The 22,419-nt window shown below is 40.2% G+C and overlaps 3 protein-coding genes across 6 annotated transcripts in view; all 3 read right to left on the reverse strand.

Annotated features, from left to right (window-relative positions):
* elmo1 (engulfment and cell motility 1 (ced-12 homolog, C. elegans)) overlaps positions 1–8,510 on the reverse strand; it is a 48,609-nt gene extending 40,099 nt beyond the window's left edge. For both annotated transcript variants that reach the window (XM_077506887.1, XM_077506886.1), the window contains exons 1-2: positions 8,314–8,510; positions 4,268–4,480 (exon numbers count right to left, since the gene is read on the reverse strand). The gene's annotated coding sequence lies outside the window, so the exon portion shown is untranslated. The remainder of the gene's footprint in view (positions 1–4,267; positions 4,481–8,313) is intronic.
* Positions 8,511–8,653: 143 nt separating this feature from the next.
* Positions 8,654–16,289, reverse strand: rp9 (RP9 pre-mRNA splicing factor). The gene is made up of 6 exons (XM_077506895.1): positions 15,981–16,289; positions 15,540–15,570; positions 15,333–15,462; positions 13,188–13,279; positions 11,011–11,072; positions 8,654–9,173 (listed from the first exon to the last, which is right to left on the reverse strand). The coding sequence occupies exons 1-6, from the start codon at positions 16,127–16,129 to the stop codon at positions 8,999–9,001; spliced, it is 639 nt and encodes a 212-aa protein (XP_077363021.1). The 5' UTR covers positions 16,130–16,289; the 3' UTR covers positions 8,654–8,998.
* Positions 16,290–16,481: 192 nt separating this feature from the next.
* On the reverse strand, positions 16,482–22,074 carry rmp24 (ribonuclease MRP subunit p24). 3 transcript variants are annotated; one of them, XM_077507610.1, is made up of 5 exons: positions 21,717–22,072; positions 19,883–19,896; positions 19,323–19,534; positions 17,472–17,674; positions 16,482–17,393 (listed from the first exon to the last, which is right to left on the reverse strand). In XM_077507610.1, the coding sequence occupies exons 1-5, from the start codon at positions 21,803–21,805 to the stop codon at positions 17,213–17,215; spliced, it is 699 nt and encodes a 232-aa protein (XP_077363736.1). In that variant the 5' UTR covers positions 21,806–22,072; the 3' UTR covers positions 16,482–17,212. The 3 variants fall into 3 exon arrangements, with proteins under 3 accessions (XP_077363736.1, XP_077363735.1, XP_077363734.1); XM_077507609.1 differs by having other exon boundaries at positions 16,482–17,390; positions 19,323–19,896; positions 21,717–22,074; XM_077507608.1 differs by having other exon boundaries at positions 19,323–19,896; positions 21,717–22,073.
* Between the last annotated feature and the right edge of the window lie 345 nt (positions 22,075–22,419).

The raw sequence follows: 22,419 nt of genomic DNA on the forward strand, positions 1-22,419 counted from the left end.
AAATAAAAAAATATTAGCTGAAAAAATAAAAGACAATATTTAGCAATAGTCATTGAAAAAGAGTTGAAAATTTCTTGTGCAATGTCCCTGTTAAACAAATAAAATTAAATGAATTGAAAAATTCCAAAAATGACATGGGCAACAAACCTATTAGTCTAATCAAATATCAAGTAATAAAAAACAATTACACTCACAAAAAAGAAAAAATACAATTTATAATAAATCAAACAACGCAATGGCAAATCAAACAGAATTTAAAAATATTTGAGGGAAAAAAAATTGTTAAAAAAAAAAGTGACGATTCGACGAAAAATTCAATGAAAACAAACTGGTAAAAAATATGCAGCTCCAATGTTTGTTAGCAGCATAAAACGAGTGTCGACTTTTTCATGATCTGAGCTGCGTCTTCATTTTGCATAACTTGCTCCACCCCGCCACTGCCACCGCACGACTACACGAGTCAAGTAGAGCACTAAAAAGTCTCAGCGGGGTGACGCCGAATACCACAAACACACGTCAAGTGGGAGCCACTGTAACACCCCACCCCCCCACCCCCCCTTTCCTCCAAATTACCCATTTCCAGCACTGCAGCGGCACAGCTGGAACGCAGCGAGACATATCACTTTTCGGGGTCATTCCGGGCCCCCCCACCCCCGATGACGTCGACGGTCGCTTATCCTCACGAGGGAGGGGGTTTTGGGGGGTGTCGGATTTGTTTTGGGAAAATGTTTTCCCATGGTGCATCTACTCCATTACCGCAGATCATTAGCAAACATGCGCTTAACGCTTGTTGTCCCCTTAATTCCGAGCTCACCAATTTGCATCGGTCGTCAATGATGACCTACCTAGGGCCCCGCCCCCCACATCGTTGCTCCATTTGCCGCCACTGGGAGCAATTAAGCCGGCCTGCGAATGAACGCAACCTCAAACTGCCAGCTAGGTTCAAAATGTTGCTGTTTTTTATTTTATTTTTTATTTTTTATTTTATTTTTTTTGGGCCACGTGTTGTCAAAAGTTGTCGCTTGAAAGTCACGGGGCGAGATGGAAGACGGCAAGGTGGGTGGGGAAAGCACTTCATTAAGATGGACAGATAGCATCAAGGGGAAAACAATTTACATACTGTAGCTAGCTGCCTTCCGCCGCCGGGTTGCCAAACGGAGCGAGGAAGCCGACACACCGGAGGGATGCTGCTGCTGCGACTCCAGGGGGAGTAAAAACGTGAATGACAGTCAGATATTGTGAGAGAGGAAGTTAATGAGAAAAGATAACAAGCTGTGAGGGGAGACGGGCGAGAGGGGCGGGGGAGGTTTTCGCCACCATTTTAGCTTCGAGTGTTTTTGAGGAAGCGTGTTGTTTTCAGCATTTGTGATTGCCGTTTGGAAAAACGTTCAAGTGGCAGGCAGCATCGCAACTCTTCGTTTACCGTGACTACAGCTTGGGATATTCAATGGAGCTGTTTTAGTGGCTGTATATTAACTACAAATATCGCACTATTTGCGTCGGCGTATCGATAATCTATCGGGATTCAAAGTATCACAGTATCGATATATCGTCACACTCCTACTTATGATATATGAAATTTCAATGAACGCAATGGAAGATATGTGTTTACAACGACGTGTCTGTCTTTCCGGCACACATGATGATTCACGACATGTCAAACGGCCGCAGTATAAGCACCAACTACTTGCAAGCAACAATTTGTCATTTAAAAATGTTTACAATTTTCAAACAGATCTCAAATTTAACTGTCATGAAAATGGATCTCTGAATTTGAGCATCCGGCGTCATCGTTTGTTTCCATGACAGCAGCTAAAATATATGCTAACATTTGAGCCCGGGGTCATAAAATGAAAACTGCAGATACAACCCGACTTTTAACACACATTTTAGTACGGTAAACAATGACAACATATTTTGGAACTAAAAAAAATAAAAAATGTAAAAAAAAAATGCTGGCATTTGAAAATGAGCCTCAAAAGGTTTTGATTCTGTTGCCGTTTACAACCAAAATATGAAAACAGCAGACTTTTTTTTTTTTTTTTTTATTAAAAACAAAAAAACAAAACACTTCACCAAATACTTGAAAATGCTACAATGCTAACATTTGAGACCAGGTCTCAAATTGGGACACTTTCCCCTCACCCATTTTTATAAATCAAGTCGGCAATTGCATTCAGGATGTCCAAGTGGCCCACAGCCAAGACATCAAATCACAAATTCTTAACCCTGTCAATAAAATACAAAATCCATGTGACACTGCCATCACCTGGCCTGGCATGCACATTACCGCGCTGCTCCAGTTCAGTCATTCCAGTTTTTTATGAGCTCACTGCGGTGTAACCGAAGCCCAAATGTTTACTTGGGAGGGCCAACAAATAAAATATTGAACTCCAGTGCAGCTAATAAATCTGCGTGCATTCCTTTTGATGCACAGAGGGAGTGAGGATGTTTCTACGGCGGGCTACTCAGCACTTCCGTTTAACGTTAAGAGTGCGAAACGGATGTTTGTCGGCCTTTACGGCCAAATGTTGCTCTGCAGGCAAAAAGCGGTGTCGCGCTCCGCTGCAGACTCCAATGCAAAAACAACGTGAGCCCCTCGGCTTCAAACGCGCCGCCGCTGCCGCCGTCATGAGCTCACATCTTCTGATTTTAGCCGGAATGTGGACGCGGTTTGATTTCCCAAGACCACAATAATGAACAGGACCCACAACAAGACAACTTTGAATGAGAGTTGCGAGCCAACACCAGATGCTGCTGTGGTTTCTCAAAGAAGAATGTGAACATCCCACAGCCAACATTCCCGCGCAACGCTAGCCTAATAACAGAGTTCGCTCAAGTCATTTTTGAAGGTTTTCGCAAAACAAGATGGATCAATTCAACTAGTATGACCTACACAGAGATAAACAAAACACACATTTCTACATGTTTTTTTTTTTCTATTCTTATTGTGACAATTCCTCATCAGCGTACCTTGAGAGCTCGCGGTGGGACTTTTTGAGACATTCAACTGTTGCAATTACACATTTTTCAGAGACTTCCAGATTGGCTGCAAAAGCTTAGGATGCTACAGCGCCACCTGTTGCTTTGGCATGCACATCACAGCCTGGGGACACATTTTCATATTTTGGACACTAAAATCTACTTAAAAAAAAATAAATACATGGACCCAATTAGAAAGTGACTTTCTTGTGGCTTTTGGTTGACTTAACAGCCATGGCTTTCTGTTTATTTTTACAGTCATGCTTGACAGACTTGACAGCCAGCAAATATATTTTTTTACGTGGTTGTATTTTGAGTTTTGAGTGGGGGTAAAAATCCAAGTGACTTGTTGCAGACCACTGTTGTCTCACCTGTACGTATACCATGTAGTTTATTAGTTTATACAGTCGTCTGCTCGCGAGGTGGGAGCAACAAGATGGCTGCCCTGTGACTTCAACGGCTTGCACTAGCATGTACTGTATGGGCTGTATCGGCTATCCAGTCATATATACAGGTCAGTGGTCTGCAACAAGTCACTTGGAGTTCAGAGGTTTAAAAAAAAATAAAAATTACTCTGAAAAACAGAAGTTGTTGCTTTATTTTTTGGAATCTTTTTTTTTTTTTTTTGTCCGTTTTATTTAAATATTTTTCCTCCTGTTTTTCTATGACAGAAAAAATATTCAGTAAAACAAGAGGGAAAAATTCAAAACAACAGAGAAAAAAAAAACTCCCCCATAAATTAGTCAGAAAAACTGATTTTTTTTTCTTCAAGTGAATACAATAGCTTCCGTACACTCAAACACCTGCGGTGTTTTTGTTTTTTTTTTATGGGGGGGGGGGGGGGGGTCACGTATTTTTGAGTAACTTTTGAGTTCATCTTTTACTCGTATATCCACGTGGGCGTACCATCATTATAAAAAAAATATTTGATTAAAATCGTAGTAACAAGATGACGAGGAAGCCCACGCGGCATGACGAGCACTGTGGTGTGTATGGAATGGGGGGGGGGGGGGGGGGGTCTCCACACACCATTACGCATCTCTTTCATTTGCGCAGAGGCAAGCGTCAACACACACACACAATCACGCAACTTGCACGGAGCGTTTCGTTCGAACGTCACACGAAAAAAGTCACACACAAACACACGCGCTTCCACGAAAGCATTGGGAATCTGCAATACACGCGCACGCGCAAAGCAGGCCGTTGCGCAACGTTCGGCGACAAAGGAAGACACTTTCCCACTCGAACCGGTGAGAAGAAAGAAAGAGAAAAATGGTTGACGTACCTGCTGCCGCAGCGAGGACACTTCAGCAAACTGGAGTTGCTGTGTGACTGCCTGCCTGCGTGTGTATGTGTCACTCTCTCTCTCTCTCTCTCTCTCTCTCTTTTTTGCTCTCTTCCTGTGTTTGTGTGTCTGCGTGTGTGGATGCGGGCACTTCCTCGTCTCTTCCGCCCCCTGCAGGTCGCCGCCGTCACGGCAAGCGCAAAAGCAGAAGCCCTGACAAGACAAGCACATGCAGCAGTGTGTTGTTGTTTGTGTGAAAACGTCACAAGTGTCTATTGCAAAGTGCTAGCAACATGGTTTTTCATGGATTTGAGTGCATTACACCTTTTTTTTTTTTTTTATTCACTGCAGCGCATCCCCACTAAAGTGCTCAAAAAATTAGTATATTGACTCAAATATTTAAATATTTCAATTTGTTAGCTAGAGCTTATTTCATGATATATATATAATACACATTTAAATATTTACATTAATTACATTTTAATTGAATGACTATAAATTATCACCTAAATACTTTAAAAACATTATTTTAATCATTTTAAAATAATTAAATTTTATGAGAAATGAGACTCTACACCTGTTTTTTTTTTTAACTTGTATTATTTAATATTAAATTGTAGTCATGTTGACAAAGTCATGCATCCATTTGAGACACTCACCTCCTGCATGATTTTGCTTGTAAAAAATCACAAATTAAAAGAAAACATTTGAACACATATAATAAGATTGAAACGTGACAAAATGTTGGCATTAAATGAAAAAAAAATTGTTTATTATCATGCTTTTTTCATGCTGAGAGCAGTTCATAGCATTTTTAAATAATTTCTGAAACAAACAAATAAACAAAACATTGCAAATTTCATTTTTTTGGTAACCTCTTCGACGTGCATCCCAGTTATTAAAAACCTATTTGCATTGATTGCAAATCTCTACCGAGGGAGATAATACGGCAAATGAGGTGGGGGGGGCCATCGCGTCAACGTTTTTAATAATTCATCGCCATTGAACTCTCTCTGGCGTCTTCCCTTGCGATTCTCACGTTACATGCAATGATTCTGTTGGATCCCTTTGGGAAATGACACATTTTTAATTCAGTGATATTGCTTTTACCGCGAAGGGGCAAGTGGGGCAGTGCCCCACCAGTTCCAGCGGGTGGCGTCGAGGTAGAGAGCTCATCATGAACATAATTGTGTGGCACTTTTTAGCTTTCTCAAAATGACTGCATGAATGTGCAACATTACTCAGCAGAAAAAAAAAATAAAAAATGGATCGATGATGCTTATTAAGACAAATCCGATCTTGAGCAGCATCCTCTGGAGGTTTTATTCAATATGTGTAGTAGTTTTGCTAAACGTTCATATAAAAGCATCACACGGAAAAACGCTGGATGACGTCGACAATGCTTTGAGGACTTCAAAAAAAATGTTGACGAGCGTTTCAAGCAGTATGATAGCGACGGAAGCTAATCGGTGCTAAAGCGCGTCTTTCCCTCTCAGATGTGTCCGGGCGTATAAATGGCGGCTATGTTTTCGGAGCGCCGGCGAACAGTAATCCTTCTATCCGGGGGGCCGCATTAGAATTTAGAGCGGCGTGCACGGCGGGGATTGTCAAAGGCGGCGAGTTGCTACGCCCAACGCCAGCTGCAGGGGGGGACAAGATGCCAGCTTTATTAGTTCCAGTGTGTGGAAATCTTTCACTCGCGTCCGGACGCTTGCCGCCGCCAAGGTGAAGATTCAATTCGATTCATATTGATTTTGGATTCAATTAAGGATTTCACGCAGTACCAACTTGACTTTTATATGGAAGACATTCCCAGAAGTAGCAATGCTGCAAAAATAGGCAAAACTTCTTTCTCTTACTTGGTGCATTAGCAAAAATATGAATATTTACATTTATAATTGAATCCATTACAGTTACTTTAGTCATTAGGAGTGTGACGATATGTCGATATCGCGATAAATCGTTGTCTCCCGATAGATTATCGGTACGCCCACGCAAGTATCGCGATATTTCTAGTTAATAGACAGCTACTATAACGGCTCCATTGTTCATGACTTATTGAGCAATTACTTGGTGGCCCACTAGGGGGAGTACCTCATAAGCGTGGCGGGAAAATGGACGGAAGTCTTCAGGCGAAGAAGACTCATCTGCTTAGTTATTTATTATTATTTTATATTTTTATATATATTACATATATTATGTATTGATATTTTATTTATATTACTTTTATTATAATATTATGAACTCTTATTTTTTTATTTTTCTATTTTTATTATTTATTATTATTTTATGATTTTTATCGTAGATTATCGTGGATTTATTACCTTAGCAATATGTGGATAATCGCAGTATTGTCATATCGTGAGATCATCGTTATTGTGAGCCTTGTATCGCATGTCGACGTATCGTATCGTGAGGTACCCACAAGTTCCCACCCCTATTAGGTATGTATGTGTTGATTGAACATGACCTGATCAAAACCATAAATAGTAATTGAAATCAATTACAACCACAGCGCTATGTAAATAAAGGGGGGGGAACACACTCTGGCAAATTACACATTTACATTCCCGTGGGGGGCGGCACGGTAGTCGAGTGGTTAGCACGTCCGCTTCCCAGTTCTGAGGTCTCCGGTTCGAGTCCAGGCTCGGACCTTCCTGGGTGGAGTTTGCATGTTCTCCCCGTGCCCGCGTGGGTCTGCTCCGGGTACTCCGGTCTCCTCCCACATTCCAAAGACATGCATGGCAGGTTAATTGGGCGCTCCGAATTGTCCCTAGGTGTGCGTGTGAGTGTGGATGGTTGTTCGTCTCTGTGTGCCCTGCGATTGGTTGGCAACCAGTCCAGGGTGTCCCCCGCCTACTGCCCAGAGCCAGCTGAGATAGGCGCCAGCAGCCCCCGCGACCCTTGTGAGGAATAAGCCGTCAAGAAAATGGATGGATGGACATTCCCGTGGCAGATTTTACAAGGTTCTAGTAGTTCATACATAAATAAAAACAAACTGACCTGTATTACAAGAGACGCAGCCATAGTACATACAAAATTATTAGGGGTGGTAATCTTTGACTGTATCCTAGTTCCATTCCACCCAATTCAAATCCATAAACGTCTGAAGTGACCGCCAGCATCCATGCAAATGCGAGTGAGGGAAAAAAAAATAAAATAAAAACTCGGCTTGTGACCTGACCCGGAAGTCTTGCTCAGTTTAACAGGAAGTAGATACGCCTTCCTGTTGCTGATGCGTCTGGCCACCCGCCATCTTACGTGTGTCAGGCCGGAGGCAATACATTCATTAAAGCGCTTATATATTTAGCGATTTTGACGCAGGTTGTTTTGTTAACAAAAATAAGACATGTATCGATGTTAATTTTCTCACTTTTCAGTCTAAAGAGACCACAAACAAACCCTAAGAAACATCTTAGTTACTAGTGGTGAATAGGAGTGCTAAGTCATAAGTATCCGTTCGGAACAGAAATATTCATTTCGGGCGTCCCGGCAACATCCAGGTGCCGCAAATATGTAAATAATAAAATGATTAAAATAGCTTCGACACATGCATTTTTGCGTCGACCGCTCTTTCAGGTCGACTAAATCGACTTGGTCGACTTTTATTCCCAGCCCTACACTGGACAACTGAACATTTAATTTGAGACCCGAGTTTCCGAATTGAGAGAACTTTTCGAGTTTAAACATGGCGGAGAGAGCAGAAGGATTCCTGAATGGCTAAGAAATATTAACACTTATTAAGGGCGTTAACGTCTGCTAGCAGTTTGTTTTAGAAGCTACACAATTACGCAGTATACACAATTCAATGTCCTCTCCGTAGAACTCATTATTTGCTGTAATTGTTCGGTTTTGAACAGAACTCGGTCGTAATTAAGAGTTTCCGAGTGGTGACGTCCATCTTTCCCATAGCATGTGAAGGCTAGAACGTGACATGCTAATGCTAATTAGCGCGCTACTCGCGGCACTTTTATCCCTCAAAAGAAACGACTGCATACAAAAACGCTTCAGTAATGTATACAGAGAAGCATCTTAACATTACTCACCGTCATATGTTCTTCCTACGTTGCGAGAAAATGTTACTTTTATTAGCAATTTGGCATAACTTGATGGTGACTTTTTCCTTTTACTCTTTAATACGGCTACAACTTAGCTGTGTATCAGAACGCACGGAACCACACTGCCCCTACGTGGCCAGATCGGGTACCACATGAACAGCGTTCCCAGTACACAAACAAGCGGCAAGACAGTGTAAAATAATGCAATAAAATTGATTTTAGGACATTTAAAATTCTGCATTCGATTCTGAATTGTTCTTATGAGAATCGATGGTGATCACAACATTCCAACTTCCAAGTATGAAAAATGGGTTCAAGACACAGCAAGTTCTTCATCATTTCTTTAGGAGAAGTTGTCTTTATTCTCAGGACGTTTCTCACCCGCCGAGTGGATTATTATTTTTTTTTTTCGAGAGCAAACAAACCCCCAAAACCTCAAACCATCCCAAGTATGCTGCGCATTCGCGTCCTGAGGGTTTACTCCGGAGCGCGGCGGTGCGCGGTTTCACAGTGTTTCCAACGATGGCGTGGATACAAAAAAACGACGTAAACATCTGAGAGAAGAAGAAGAAGAAAAAAAAAAAAAGAAGAGGTCATCTTGCCCAAACACAAGGGAGAGTCATCACCTGCAGGAGCAGCGAGATGACTTAAGCTTGTATTTCTTCTCCGCCAATCAATCCGACTCAGAGGACGACTCATGCTTCTGCTTCTTCTTCCGCTTCTTCTTCTTCTTTTTCTTCTTCTTCTCCTTCTTTTTCTTCTTCCTCTTCTTCCCGTGGTCCGAGTCAGAGGACGAGGAGGACGACGTTGACGTGGTGTCCTGGAGAAGCTGCTGCAGCTGCTGGATCCTGGAGAAGGATAATCAGGCACAAGTTGGCGACAACATCGAAGGCGTTTCCTTTGTCCGAGCAGCTGTGGACGCAACTCACTCGCTCGCTCACTCTTCAAACTTTTGGCCCAGGGGCCACGTGTTAATTTATGAACACGAGACGCCTTCTAACCACTAAGTGGAAGATGAACACAAATCAGAGATGGAATCGCTTACGTTTTATTGGCTGTCTTGTGGCTAATATGCTCGTGTCAACATAACTTCATGAATGCTTAACTTGCAAATAAAAAGGAGGCGTGACAAAATGTCTTTGAGCAAACAGTTCGAGAGGAACCACAATGCAGATAATAGGTGCCAAACTTGAGGGCAGAAAAGCAACAAAATAAAAAGTCTGTCGACATTGAAAATCAAATATTTTCTTGTGCTAACGTTTTAGGCTAGCATGTTAGCTAATAATAATGATGAGCTTCAGTGAAAAAATATGTCTTGTAATTTTGGCCCACCACAGAGAACAGTAGTTACCAAGCCTGCCGAATTTGGTTAAAAACATAAATAAATAAATACATGAATAAAATACATAAACACACAAATTAAAGAATGATGCTTTGTCTTTCACTCTCACTTCTTGTCCCACCCCCTAATTTTCAGTCTAAGTCCCACCCCCTTCACTTCCTGTCTAAGTCCCGCCCCCATACGCCCATATTTGGACTTTCATGTGACGCAATACTTCCGGTGGCTGAGGACATGTACGGACATGTCCTGTTTGACACCGCCCCCTACACCCATATTTGGACTTCCTATGACGTAATACTTCCGGTGGCTGAGGACATGTCCGGACATGTCCTGCTTGACCCCCGCCCACTACACCCATATTTGGACTTCCTGTAATACTTCTGCTACTTTACTGCCGCACTTTTCTTATGCCAGCACATGACTACATGTTTTGAGTCGGGAATATACCCGCTCAAGCCTACGATGGTGACAACAAGGCACTCTAAAGCTGTCACACTTAAGTACGAAGCCTGTGTAAACATGGCTGACTGAAAAAAAAAAATCACCACCCGATTCTGCCTTGGCTCAAAATGTGCGTGCACTCACAGGCTGACAACGAAGCACTCTAGCCACACAGCTGAAGATTCATTTTCAGGGTGGAAGGACAGCAAGCTCGCTAAGCTAAGATAGGCTAACTACATATTGCAAATAAAGGCACTCAAGTTCTAGTCAAGAGAGAAAAAAAAAAAAGGGGGTCAATTGTGTTGCTTCTGTTAAATTTAATTTATGTGACAGTAGTAATATTGTTTTTGATTTTCCCCCAGCCTGTCCAAAGTAAACATAGCAACGTTTATTATGTTCGATGGCAAGTTTAAGGGCTATGAGTCATTTTGAAGATAATGAAGGCCTTCATTTCAGAAAATCAAAAATCCGCTGACACCATGTAAAAAAAAAAAAAAAAAAAAATCACTCAGTGGGAATTATGTAACGACACGAGTAGAAAAACCGTATCCAGAAAACACATTTTGACAGAGTGGTCATTAATATTTGTGCATTTTCCAATGACGGCAATAATTTCACCATGCTGCCACAGACAATCAATTTATGGAAAAATGTTATGCTAATCCTGCTCAGAAGCAATTAAAAAAAAGCGATGACATACATCATTTTTCAAAATTGAGGTTAATGACATGTTCCAAAAGAGACTTGGACTCTTTGTTTCCTCTCCCTTTCAGCTGTCGAAAGTGGCGCACGCGAACACACGAGAGGCTTGAGAAGGTGACCTCTCAATGACTCAAACGCACAATCCGCGTGCCGCCGCCGCCGCCGCCACGGAGACGCGGACGGAATCGACGCTCATTTACCTGCTTTCCTTCTCGTTCCTTTCATTTTCCCGAATCAGGTCGTACATGGGGTCCTCGTGGGCCTGTCGGACAAACAGGAAGCTGTCAAGATGGACGGCGGACAGATAGCAAGCGTGTGACGGTGCGATATGCGATACAAGGCTCACGATTAACGATTATCTCACGATATGACAATACCACGATTATCGATACGTTGCACAGGTCATAAATCCACGATAATCAGTGATAATCATAAAATAATTATAATAACGTAAACAAAATAAATAATAATAAATAAATAAATAATAAAATAAATAAATCTCACGATATGACAATATCACAATTATCGATATATTGTTCAGGTAATAAATCCATGATAATCAGCAATCATCATAACATAATAATAATATAAACAAAATAAATAATAAATAAATAAATAAAAATAAAATAAATAATCAATAAATAAGTAATAAATAAATCACTATATGACAACACCACAATTATCGATATATTGCTCAGGTCATAAATCCACGATAATCATAAAATAATAATAATAATATAAACAAAATAAATAATAACTAAAAATAAAATAAGTAATAATTAAATAAATAATAATTCATTTTATAATAATACAAATAATATAACTAAATAGAAATATAATACAAATACATAATATATACATATATATAAATATACATAATAATAATCATAAATAATAATCATAAATAATAATCATAACTAATATATAGGGCTGATATTGGAAAATCATGCGATACGCGGTATTAGGGGTGTTTAAAAAAAATCGATTCGGCGATATATCGCGATACTACATCGCGCGATTCTCGAATCGATTCAATAATCGGCAGAATCGATTTTTTTTTTTTTTTTTTTTTTTTTTTTTTTTAGGATTCACACCTTGAGCATGGAAGAATGTTATATGAACGGCACATTAAGCCTTAATATTTTTATTTTAATGCTGTTCAAATGTGAAACAGATTGCAAACTGTTTGTGTACAGTGGCTCACGGTTATAAGCCTCAAGTTTTAGATAAATATATTCATACAAATCTTACAGTGTACATGTACAAATTTACTGATAGTATTTTCTAAATTTGAATGGAAAAAAATCGCAACAATCGACTTATAAATTCGTATCGGGATTAATCGGTATCGAATCGTGACCATTCGTATCGGGATTAATCGGTATCGAATCGAATCGTGACCTGTGAATCGTGATACGAATCGAATCGTCAGGTACTAGGCAATTCACACCCCTACGCGGTATAGTTGCTGAATATAGCGATATTGATATTACTGCAATATTTAAGGTGTACCTAAAGAAATGATATGTTTATTATCTAATGAAAGAATAACATTTTTTCATGCATCAAAATAAGCAAACTCAATATAATATTAGTTCATGAATTTAAATTAACCTCTCGATAATGTTCAACTATCGGATGGCGGTGCACATTTTAGTTAACGTCCGATTGGTCAAATAAAATTCCATATGAAACTTTTGCATGTATTTGCGATACGCATATTGCATGGGCCAATATCGTGATACATATTTTTTCAATATATTGTGCAGCCCTAATATATATAATAATAGTATTAATAATAATAATAATAATAATAATAATAATAATCGTATTAGTCATAATAATAATAATAATAATAATAAAACTAAGCTGATGAGTCTTCTTCACGTGAAGACTTCCGTCCATTTTCCAGCCACTCTTACGAGGCGCCCCCCCCTCGTGGCCCACCAAGTAATTGTTTAATAAGTCAGGAAGAAATGGAGCCGTTATAGTAGCTGTATATTAACTACAAATATCATGATACTTGCGTAGGTGTATTGATAAATCTATCGGGAGACAAAGTATCACGATTTATGGATCGATATCGATATATGGTCACACTGCTACCAGATAGCAAGTCGGGAAATGGCCTTTTAAGGCCATGCGTGCATTTACCACCACTTTTTTGCTATATTTTTTTTTTTTCCCATTTTTGCCATCACTCAGCGTTTTCCCGGTTGAAAAAAAAAATAAAAATGACAAGAGTTGCATTTATGGTAATGACTGCAGGGAGTGAGTGCTCCATTTGTCCCATTAGGTTACATTAGACAGAGAAGCTGACATGCAAATGCATTTTTTTTTATTTTTTTTTAAAATAAATATATACACGTGCACTTACCACGCGGAACTGCTCCAGTTTCTGGTTGCCTTTGATGAAAAACGGACACTCACGATCTCCTGTGCGATGGCCGTAGCGTTTGCACCTCCAGCCTGCCGCACGGGGAAAAATAAAGAAATATAATAAAAATAGAATAATAAAAAAAAAAAACATCGGTGACGACTAATCAGTCAATTGTTTGCTGAATCACATCTTCTCAAAGTGGTTTTTAAAAATTGGCATGTAGGGCCAGTACTGATACCGGTATCGGGCCAATACCGGCATTATTCCAATGTATCGGTTACTCATAGAGGCAAAAAAGTTCAAATGAAATAAAATAACTACAATGAATAAATCCATCCAAACTTTGGTTCAGTACACCAAAACTATTTTGAAAATACAAACTTATCCATGAACTGATTTGTCATTTTCTCCACAGGGGGTCAGTGACACCAAATGACATCTCATTATTATTATTTTAAATACAGTCGACCCCCGACTATTTGTACGGAATAAGCGCACGAATGCATTGAAAGCGACTTCCATTTTCAGGACATCACCCTCAAATTTCGGAAGGCGAAGAAAGTTGGCGGCTCTCCGACGAGCGAAAAATGAGTCAGCGGCGTCGACATTTGGTGCACTTTGGCGTGACAGTTGGAGAACAATGACGAGCCCAGCTGTACGTTTGTTTTCTTTCTGCTTTCCTGGGCGGCCGCCACGGCATGTCGCAGATGGCCAAAACGTGCCGCTACCTCGCAGCAGTGCTATGTGATTGCATAAGTGAACACACCCCTTTTCCAACTGCAGCGGTGTTCTGTATTCAGAACGAACCAATCGCATTCAAAGCACCTGGCACCCGTTTAAGTGTCCCTCTGATTAACCCCAAATGAAATTCAGAGGTCTAGCAGGCTTAAAAAAAAATAAAATAATAATAATAATAATAATGTAATATGAATATTACCGACAACACCATGTTCCATCCAGACACGAGACACGTCGTGCAATATCTCGGAGCTTCCATGATATGAATTAGGGGTGGTAAACGTGGGTACCTCACCATACGATACGATATGCCATACAAGGCTCATGATAAACATAACCTCACGATGACGATACAATTATCGATATATTGCTCAGCTAATAAATCCACGATAAAACTAATCATAAAATAATAATCTAAATAAATAAAAATAAAATAACACATATCAATAAATAATAAAATCATTCATAATACTATTAGAAAAAATAATATAAATAAATATAAATACATCATAAAATAAATAAATAAAAAATATAAATGAAAAATAACAAAACTAAATAAAATAATAATAATAATAAGAAGAAGAAATAAATAAATAAAAATAATAAATATCGATAAATAATTTAAAAAAAAAATTCAGAATACTATAATAAAAATAAGATAAATAAATATAAAAAAATACATAATATATAAATATATATAAAAAGATCAATAAAAGAAAATAACAAAAAATAAATAAATTAAAAATAATAATGATAACAATAATAATAATAATGATAATAATTAGGGTTGCACAATATTGGAAAATCATGTGATATGCGATATAGTTGCTGAATATAACGTTATCGATATTACTGCGATATTTATGCACCAACAGAAATTACATTTTTATTATCTAATGAAAGAATTACATTTTTTAATGCAGCAAAAAAAGCAAACTCAATATATTCTTAGTTCATTAACTGTAATTACCTCTCGATAATGTTCAACTATCGGATGGCGGTACACATTTTAGTTAACGTCCGATTGGTCAAATAAAATTCCATATGAAACTTATTGCATGTCTTTGCGATATGCATATTGCAGGACCAATATCACGATATCGATATTTTTTTCAATATATTGTGCAGCCCTAATAATAATAATAAAAACTAAGATGAAGTCTTCTTCACCTGAAGACTCGCGTCCATTTCCTCACTACTCTTATGAGGCGCTCCCCCTAGTGGCCTGCCAAGTCATTGCTCAATAAGTCATGAACAATGGAGCCATTATAGTGGCAGTATATCAACTACAAATATCGCGATACTCGCGTAGGCGTATCGATAATCTATCGGGAGACAAAGCATCCCGATTTATGGCGATATCAATATATCGTCACACTCCTAATATGAATCCTGTGCACTTACACTGCATCACCTTGACCTCCTTGCCCAGCGGCATCCACAGGCCCTTGGTGGGCGCGTTAGCCAGGAAGGTGCGCGCGCTCTCATTTCCGGGTTCGGCGGGAATGCAGTCCTCGGGTTTCTCCTCGTGCTCCTGTCAATCAAAATTGTGTGTGTCGGGCGGGTCAACTTAATAGCCACCAGATTGGGCCAAATATGGTCAAATATTACCTTGATGTATCCAGGTGGAGGTTTTTCATAGCTGGAGAAAGAAGAGACATGTTTGTTAACTGCTTAATTTGTGACTTTGCAATTTCAATCCATGCTTCAGTAGGGTAGGGTGATTAAATGTTTTTATTGATTCATTCCAGTTTAACTGGCAGGACGTTCTGTTTTTTTCTTTTTTTTTTATTGATATAGCTTTTTTGTAGCTCCAACCTCTGCTGGCATGCACTACTTACACTGGTTCAAATAGATCGAAGCTAACATACACTTTAATTCCTGCATTTGTGTCACATCTGTGGCAGTTGCTGGTAAATGAAGCAAGTACCAGAAGGAGTGAAGAAAAACAAATACAACTTGCTTTGAATCGAATTTTTTATTTTAAAGCAATATAACCCAGTCCCAGTTCTAAGCTTGAATATAAATACAAGAAATAATATGAACACTCACAATGTCTCAATGTGTTTGAGGTTCTGTACTTGCTGGTTGAGCCTCTTCATCTGACTTTTCAGCTTCTCGTCGTCCTCCTTGGACGTCGTTTTGTGTCGTTTATGCTCGCGTCGCTCGTCTTTCTCCCTTGACCTTTTCCTACTCGACATTTTTGTTGCAAATGTCGCGAACCACGAAATAATAATACCGGTTAAATGCGTTGAAAAGCTACTTTGAGTGAATAACACAGAACGGCAACCGTGGGTAGGTTAATATGCTGCTAGCATTGCAGCGATGATGTTGTGCTCGACTTCCGGTGTGGGCGTTTTTTTGTTTGTTAGCGGCTCCGTCAAAGTCCAGCGCCCCCAGCAGGTGGCTGGCGGAACTGCACGAGAGAATACTTCTGCCCATGTCGTTTTCAAAAGAAAACTCTCCTTCAAATAAAAACATGTAATATGTCCTAATCTTTTATTTTAAATAATTTTTATTTCGTCAAATACAAAAAAAAAAACAAGACATCTGTTTCACTTCCTGAAAGGTTTTATTTCACACTGATGTGACATAGAACGAGGTATTAAACTCAAAGCATTATACAGTAAACTGCTGAGCTAAATGGGTGACAAAGGCAGTAGAAAAAAAAAAAAACATACTTGATAGAAATGGATATATTCAGTCTATTACTACAACAAAATGTATTCAACTTGAAAATATATACATTTCTATATAAAGGTATATCTGGAACAAAAGAGGTTTGGATACTATTATGTAAATCAAGAAATAAAGGCATGGGGGAAATACTGATACATGATTCTTATGATTAAAAAAAAAAAAAGTTGAACCTTTATTTGCAAATTTTACAGTAAAATAAAGCAAAAAAAAATGCACATACAAAAGAAAGAGGAGCTCAATGGTGATAATGTTTGTACATTTCTTACAAAAATAAGTTTGTAAGGTGACAAGCAGCATATCCAGCCACACCAAATGACATCACTGTTGACGTTGATCAATACTGAATGAAGCCTCAAATTTCCCCATACGTGGCACAAACATTTATTTGAGGAATTTTCCACACCAAAACCTTGGAACAAAACCACCACATTTGAGCTGGTTTGAGGTTCATAGCGGCGCTGTTGCAACATCCCAGCCAGAGGGGGGCGCTGTAACAGCAAAGGAAAGCAAAAAGTGGCTTCCTTTCCTTCCGTGTAAACAGCTTACTTTGTTTTAACCAAATCAATAGAAATAGAAGAAGCGACTCAGAGTGAGGAAAGGAAGTCCTTCAAATTGTCCTTGGTGCTGACCGGCTTATCCTCGCACATGAGAATGTTTCGCAGACGCCGGACCACCCAGTTCCTGCCTCGGGATTTGCCCTTGGCGGAAGGGATGGAGGAGGAGGAGGAGGAGGCTGAGCCCGGCGTGCCGGACGCGGCCGACCTGCTGAACGGGGAAGACGAAGAGGAGTTAAGAGCAGCTGGCGCTTGAGTCGCAGTTGCACTTCAGCTGGATTGAGCTCACCTGGGGGTGCGGTGAGGGGTCTTGTCCTTGCTGGGGGTCTTCTTCCCAGGCGTGTTCCTGGGAGTGGATCCGTGGGCTGACGGCGGGGTCTTGTGCTTGCCGCCGCTGCTGCTGCTGCTGCCCGGGGCGGGGAAGGCGGACAAAAAGTCCCGGGTCATTCCTTTTTGTCTGGATGTTTTGCTGCAGGTGTGGCAGGTGGCCATCTATACGAAAAAAAAAAAAAAAGTTAAACCGATTGACAGGAAATTATAACTACAACGTTACAAATGTGATGATGTAGTTTGCGGATTTAGGAGGATGGACAAACACAAGCACAAGTTTGACAGACTCTTAAGGGTGCATTCACACTTGACAAGTTGGGTCCACTGTAGATGCAACGTTGGTGTGCACCAAGGATGCGATCTGAGACCACTTCAAAAGGCCGGTCCATCAGTCTGCTTTTTTTTTTTTTTGGTGAACTTTATTAACACAGACAAATGTATTATTATTATCTATTTATTTTTATTTCATTTTTAAATTATTTTTAATGTGTGTTTTTCTCTATTTTACTCATTGTATTTCAGTATATTATTATTATTATTATTATTGTGGGTGTTAAAAAATGGATTCGGCAATATATCATGAACTATCGTATCGATTCAATATAAATTTTTGATGGAAATATTCAACAACACGAATGAACGGAATGTTAAATTAATGGAAAATTAAGACTAATATTTGTATTTCAATACTGTTCAAACATGAAACAGATTACAAACTGTTTAAATACAGTGGCTCAAGCATGTACGTAAGCCTTAAGTTTTGTATTTGTTTTTAAATGATTTTAAATGTATTTATTTCTTTACTTTTTCTCATTGTATTTTATTTTTTAAGAGACAATCACATCATCTCCATAAAGTTTCGAACGTTAATCTCCGTTGCATACGCAGTCAAATCCACACACAAGCAAATTCCAGAGTCAAAAGGGGGGGGGGGGTCAAAAGAAGACCACCTTTCCCAACAAAACCTGAAAGCTGACGAGGTGCGAAAACTCACCGACACGAAGGTAGCCATATCGTCGCTTTTGCTCCCGTCCGTTGTCGTCGTGTTTACTACACCGGGGGAGAGCGCGTCCGCTTTTATAGTCGTCTGGCCCAACCGGCCCACCCAGGGGGGGGGGTGACTGTAGGAATGACTGGCCAGCAGGGCTGGATTTATTGGTGGCATTCCCAGCAGCACTGAGCAAGAACACTGCGCAAACTCATCCAGTGACGCGTCTTTCCAAAAGGTACATTCTGTTCGTGGAAAACCGCACCGATCAATACGCATACGTGCACTTTCGATTACGTTCAAGCAGGGGGTTGGCTACATTTAATTTCCATTGCTAAGCACTTATTTACACTATTTTGGGCAATTAAGTTTGACCCATTTGTCGAGGACAAAAAAATAAATAAAATAAAATGGTAGCAATCAAAAGCCAAAGCCTCAAGGAATAATTTGTCATCATTCAAGGACGTTTGCAAATTGGGCTAAATTACCATAAAATGGCTACTTTGAATCAAAATGTCAGACTTCAGGTTTCTCTCCCGTCTTTTTTTTGTCAGTCTACCCGAGCTTGTCAAATATAGCAAATGTCGTATTGTGAAGTGAAACTCACTTCCGGCCCGGGGCCGAATTTTCACACCAATTTGTCCTGAAAGGACAAAATGAGGGACAGTCAAAAATGCCCACAAAATGGCCGCTTTCTGTCATTTCCTGTTAACAATTTCAACCAAACAGCAGCACCATAAAAAAAAAACTTGCCAACTTCAACATTCAGCACAAATGATGAATTGCAGTTTGTGCAAAAAAAAAAAAAAAAAAGCAGCTCACCAGTACTGAGGACGACGCCCAGAAGCGTCTCAACAGACGTTTCTGCTCCAGGCTGAGCGCTTTACCCTCGGCTCGCCGCCGCAGGAGCCGCTGCACCCTGGCGGACGGACGTCGCTTGGGTCGCAGGCGCACCCGCTGGCTGTCGGGCCCCAGCCGCTGGAAGCAGTACTTGCACACCGACACCTGAACGGCCGATTCCAGGTTCTTTCTGCCTGAAAAACGAGGACATTCCAAACGCGGAACAACCGATAGGAGAGTCATTCGGAAACAAGAATTCCGGCGTGATGTCATAGTTAGCGATGAGCAGTAACCAGCATGCCGCTCTTTCAAGCATGATATCAATTGGGCCGTCACGTCGCTGGCTCGCATTTTGCCTGGCACAAGCCGGAGTGCGTGCGTGCGAGATAGCGAGCGAGATCGGCGCAAAGGCAGCTGGTGGGTTTCCTGAGGTTGAGCAACACTGACAAGGTGCCGTTTGCTAGCGCCGTCTGTTCTTTACGGCCGCAGGCTGCCCAACGATAAAACCGACATTGATACAAATGGGTGAGCTGTTGACTTACCGAAATGCTTCGCACTGTGGAAGAAATGGACAAAAAAAATAAAAAAAATTAGACATGACTACAACTTTACAAATTTGATGATGTAGCTTGCAGATTTAGGAGGATGAAAACACAAGCAAAACTGGACATTACACAACATTTAACAGTCAAGTTTAGTCGTCGAAGCATTGCATGTTGTAGGAGTGTGACGATATATGGATATCGTGATAAATCGTGATACTTTGTCTCCCGATAGATTATCAAAGATTGTCAAAGATTACTGAGTGAACAATAAGCAAACCAAGACCTTCCTAACATACGGACCCCAGTATGAAGTATGACCACACTCACTGCATAGTTTGGTTCAAGTTTCCACTGGTTGAAAAAAACTGTGAAAATAGCCGATAATATTGTCCAAAAAAAAAATGGCAAGCTAGATTATAAATCAGCCCTTAAACTATACAATCAAAGGGACTGTCAGCAGTTTTAGTGGCTGCACTCGGATACAAGTGCCAACTTGGGGTCTGCCAAACAATACATGGCAACCCACCAAAATACATCACTCGCTTCAACCGCCCCCAACTGTGAGCCTACAATTTTGGAGTGCCTGCAATGATATATTTGTGCTCTCACTGAAGTGAGCCACCGCTAAGTCGGCCTAAAATTAGCTGCGGCCTTGAATCAATGAAGGGATTTTTTTTTTTTTTTTAGTTGGGCTGCACGTGTTGTTGTTTTGGAGCCGGATTTAATCTGCTGGCGTCTGTTGATGTGCTCGAGCCCGAAGGTGAGACATGACACGGGAGATAACGAGGACAGAGCAAGATTATTGGCAACTCATATTTCCATCGCGCATCTCTCAAATCACACACCCAAGTCAGCCTTTGATGCGCTTCCAATTTAATAAAACGTCCTGGATTAAAACTGGCAGTTTATTTAGAGTTCACGCCTGAAATGGGGGAAAAAAAAAAAAAGCGTGAATGAAAAGCTTTATTGGATTTTTCAATGATATTGGAACAATTCATACTCAAAGGCGCAATTTGCATCATTTTTAACCTCTAGATTTGTAAAGTGGTGTGTTTTTAAAGCAGATCATCAAAGTTCACCTGCATGCTCCGCCCACGAATTCAAATTTGGCAGCAGTCAGGCAGAATTCAGCTTCCACGGTGGAGGTAAAAAAAAAAAAAAAATTCTATGAAAGGTCTGCTGATTCCAGGCCAGGATCTTTGAATCATTTTTGTTTTCCCACAATCTCTCCAGTGAGAGTCTGCCGGTCATAAACGAGCGCTTCCTTATTTATATTCTTGTCACGCATCTCCTTTTAAGTGCATGTTTTAGTGTTGGCGAGATGCTATCGTCAAAGTGCTGGAATGTCGCCCCATGCACGTACCGTCAACCTTTTCCGGGATTGCAAACATCACATTTCCCCAAAGTTTTTTTTTTTTTTGCATACTTAGTACGCGTGACTGTGATTGGCCACAAACATTGTACCGTGCCTATGTCAATCATTCTAGTAGCAAAAATTGCACATGCTGCGTCAAATCCATCAATCATCATAAACATTTTTTTTATGTTAAATTACATTTGATTTGCCACACTAGTGTGCATCAAACGGAGCATTTCTAATATTGTTACGCCAAAACGTATTTTCTGGAAGACGATGTTTTCACCTTTGCCATTCTGACGTCACAACTCAGACCATTACGCAAAAAAAACACTAGAGGACGCTAAAAACACGCTTTTAAAAACCCCGACAGTGTTTTTCCACCATCTCGTCTTTCCCCAAAACAAATGCCAACGAAGGTTGTGAGAATGCATTGTGAAGTGTTCAATAATGAGAAATTGTTGTTTTTCTTACCGGAAAAACCGGGATATCTCCGGACAGCTTTCTTGAAACAGCATGGACGCGTTTAGCATAAACTTGTCCGACAATTCTTTGACGCTCATTTTCCCCACACTTTTTGGTGTGTTACCCTGTTAGTCTTCTTGTTAATTAAGAGTTTAGTTTATACTGCAAACGAGTTATCTATTTAGTCAAACAGTCACGCTTAGTGCTCGTCGTAGACGTCTCGAGAAAGGGCTAGCGCATTTAGCGGCAGTGGCATGTGTCGCGCATCGGTGACGTCACTTCCGCCTATGCTGCGGCACCAGCGACTTCACTTCCGCGCATCACGTACGTCACTTCCGCTTATGCCGGGGCATCGATGGCTGCCGTTGATTTGTCAACAGCTAAAAAAAGAAACCAAACCGAAGCCGCTGTACTGACGTCACCGGCAAGCGGCGAAGGCGCTTCAATCTATTTTTATTTATTTATTTTTTTTCACTCTTAAAGTATCGTGCTTTTATATTTTTAGGTTTGTTTACGTTTTTTTTTTTTTTTTTACAATCTTAGTTCATAAATTGTGTTATTTCGAACTGTAAATGGACAATTTCCGGACCATCCTGTTGCGTGAGGTCATCTGCAGGCGACGTCGATACAATCTGGCTGCCCGATCACATCCGGCGCCACAGTGTCGCCATCTCCTGGTCAGTGTGAGAAATGCTGCCAGTGACAACTTCCG

The sequence above is a fragment of the Festucalex cinctus genome, chromosome 19, assembly GCF_051991245.1.
Source record: "Festucalex cinctus isolate MCC-2025b chromosome 19, RoL_Fcin_1.0, whole genome shotgun sequence".
NCBI lineage: Eukaryota > Metazoa > Chordata > Actinopteri > Syngnathiformes > Syngnathidae > Festucalex > Festucalex cinctus.